The sequence below is a fragment of the Austrofundulus limnaeus genome, unplaced genomic scaffold (assembly GCF_001266775.1).
Source record: "Austrofundulus limnaeus strain Quisiro unplaced genomic scaffold, Austrofundulus_limnaeus-1.0 Scaffold361, whole genome shotgun sequence".
NCBI classification, from domain to species: domain Eukaryota; kingdom Metazoa; phylum Chordata; class Actinopteri; order Cyprinodontiformes; family Rivulidae; genus Austrofundulus; species Austrofundulus limnaeus.
Genome location: NW_013952763.1, coordinates 323,042 through 326,071, shown reverse-complemented (window position 1 = coordinate 326,071; position 3,030 = coordinate 323,042). Strand labels below are relative to the sequence as shown.

Here is a 3,030-nt window from a genome sequence, read left to right as displayed (position 1 = left end):
GTGTAAAGCGCTTTGGGGGTCCGGAGGGACTTGAAAAGCGCTCTATAAGTTCAGTACCATTTACCATATGGTTTCAATGAGCAAAGACCAGGGAGTCACTTCCTGTTTCATTTTTGTTTAGCCTAATTCAAAAGAAAATATGACAATTATGTGACAAAATGGATAAAATCATGTGTATTATATCAAGTTTCTTAAAAATAAACATGTTTTCTTTGACTTCTTGTATTTGAAGCATGCACATGTCACAGGCACTTTAATCCAGCAGTGAGTGAGAGTGAACTTGACAAGATGGTCTCTCAAATAACCAATACAATAATACCATAACAGCCATTTTTCTGTCTAAAATCTAGTAAAYTTGACATTACAGTGGCGACATTTTTAGCCAGTGGCTTTCCTCGGTGTTACACTAGAAATTATATTTCTGAGGTGTGACCAAGACAAAAACAGAGTTTGATTGGTTGGAAGTGAGGCAGCCTTGTGTGTTTTGGAAGAATGAGAAGGATCTGCACAAGCAGATGGTGAACAAGGTTCAATGACAGGTCTTCTGAGATGTCCTCATTATGGGGAACAGAACTGTCATCTGTAGGGGATGTTTGTCCACAGTTTGATGTTGGCTCATGCTGCTCTCCAAATGATCTGGCCTTCTAGCCAAGACCAAAGTGCTGGTGGGCTTGTCCTTTGTCTGACAAGCTTTGTTTACAAGAACAGCCTTACAGAGTTAGGTTGGACGGATTCTGTTACTTGGATTTGTCCCATCCCTGGAGAGGATGCGGGGTGTTTCCTGCTCAACATTTCTTTTATAATGACTTGATAAAAATCAACGAGCTAAGTTTTTTCCATCACCTTCATCTTTTTTGCCAGGCTGTTTGAGCCATTTCATTTTAAGTTATATTTTATTAACAAAAAGGCTGATGTGGCAGCAAGAACTTAGAGAAAACAAACCCTAAGCAGACAAAACACAATGGCGTACTGATGAGTTTAAATGGAACTGGGAGGAGTGACAACAGCTGGGAACAGCTGAGACTAACGAGGAGCAGGTGAGACTAATGATTAACTGAGACTGAGGGAAAAGTCCTGGTGGCACAAAAAAAACACCAGAAAAAGCTGAAACGCATGAAAAACAATCAGAGACAAAAAACAAGGGGAACAAATCTAAAAACAATAAACACATGAAGCCACCAAAAAAAAAAAACAAACTCAGACACAATGCAAAGAAAACATGTTCACCCTTCCTTTTAGTATGATAGAACTGACAGCAAACTGGATAAAAAAGGCAAAAATTTGAATACATTTGATAAAGCTGCAAAAAGCGAAGTCATTGTGACATGTTTATAACAAGYTATTACGGTGTACACATAAAAGTACTAAAACAAGATTTTTTTTCAAAAGAAGAGATCAGTACATTTCAACACAAACATCAACATTTGTTTGTCTATTGAAGACGACTTTGATAGTACGTGTGAGAGAGTTTGATAGTATTTGTGAGAGCAAGTTTGAATTATGGCCTAGAGGGCCTCTCATATATTACCGTCCATGAAGCTGTGCTTCCAGCATGACTTTTATGACGTCTGTTATGAGTAAAGTCAAAGTTTTTGTGATTTTATTTCTGAAATTTGTGCAAAGCAAGCCCAGCAGTTTTCAGTAGAAGTGCGTCCTACGTTTCTGCTCTTCGAACGATCTCCATGGTGAGATGAGCAGATGGAAGAGGCAGAGGGAGTTTTCATWCAACCTCCTGTATGTTAGGTGGACRATGAGCATGAACTGTCTCATTAGCTGTGAAGTTCTTCGTTACAGATGGAGCCAGCTGGTGAATAATTACTGATGTACATGCTGTGGACAGTTTGTGCAACAATACCRGCACGGGCGAGCTGTTTGTAGTGTCTGCTCAGTTCTTTGCAGCGACTACGGGTGGGTTTAAATAATCGATGATTCAAGCATGAAGGGTGAGACACAGTACTGAGACACCCTCATATTTGATAAATGACGTGTTAGAAAACATCGGTTTGTCACGTCTCACTGCAAAACGTTACCTAATAAAAGTATCAGCTCATRATACAGGAACAATTAACTTACTGCCATGTTTAAGAATGATTTTAACTTTTTAATATTTTCTATATTTCTTTCAGGAGATCCAGCCTGGTGATCACCACAAAGCTCTACTGGGGAGGAAAGTAAGTGTGCACTTGTTTTTCCTGTCTGTCTAACTTGTGAATTTTCCACCTCAGATCATCRGACTAACGACTGGCCAGACATAAAATTTTTTGCCTCCAGCTGCAGGGAGCATGACATAATATCAGACATTTTGAAGAGAAACACACGTACAAATGCAGGGCACTCAAAAATAACCATGAAAACGGCCTCATTCCCATCTCCATGTTGTGTTAAACATCCTTTCATCAAATTTGATCAAGTCTAATATTGTAAAGTGATAAAAGAGCACTTTTTTATCATGGTAGTTTTCAGACAAACCATCGCTGCAACAGCTCTGAGCAGCACTCCTCTGAGAACCACAGAACTAGATGTCAGATAATATTTAGCTGCTCCACAGCCAGGTTCCCCTCAGGACAGAAGGATGAGGAAACTAAGACACAGCTAAAAAGGAAGCAGATATTGGACTTGTCACACAGTCAGAGACTTGAGGGCAACTTCTGGTTTTTTGACTGTCTACCCTTAACCTGAGGTGTTTCCCATAGCTTTTAGTGCGACGTTACAAAGCCTGAAGTCCACATTAGAGAGTTATTTAGCCCGAAGACAATACTCATTCTGAAGTACCTTAAAGTCTGTATWCCAGACTTTTCTGCTAAACTTTTATCAACATGAAACACAGCTATAAAGGAAATAACAGGGCAACACATTCACTCTTCAGTAAATTTGCTCACTACAAAAAAAAAAAAAAAGATACACCCAGATTACACATAATACAGCTTTAAATACTTGTTTTTAATAATGTTTAGCAGGTAATTATCTCCTGCTACCTTTGTCTGTGTGTGTGTGTGTGTGTGTGTGTGTGTGTGTGTGTGTGTGTGTGTG

General features: G+C 39.2%; 1 protein-coding gene across 2 annotated transcripts in view; it reads left to right on the top strand.

The window, feature by feature from the left end:
- kcnab1b (potassium voltage-gated channel subfamily A regulatory beta subunit 1b) overlaps window positions 1-3,030 on the top strand; it is a 49,956-nt gene that overhangs the window by 31,490 nt on the left and 15,436 nt on the right. For both annotated transcript variants that reach the window (XM_014023263.1, XM_014023262.1), the window contains exon 7: window positions 2,127-2,171. In XM_014023263.1, coding sequence (XP_013878717.1) covers window positions 2,127-2,171 — 45 coding nt within the window. The remainder of the gene's footprint in view (window positions 1-2,126; window positions 2,172-3,030) is intronic.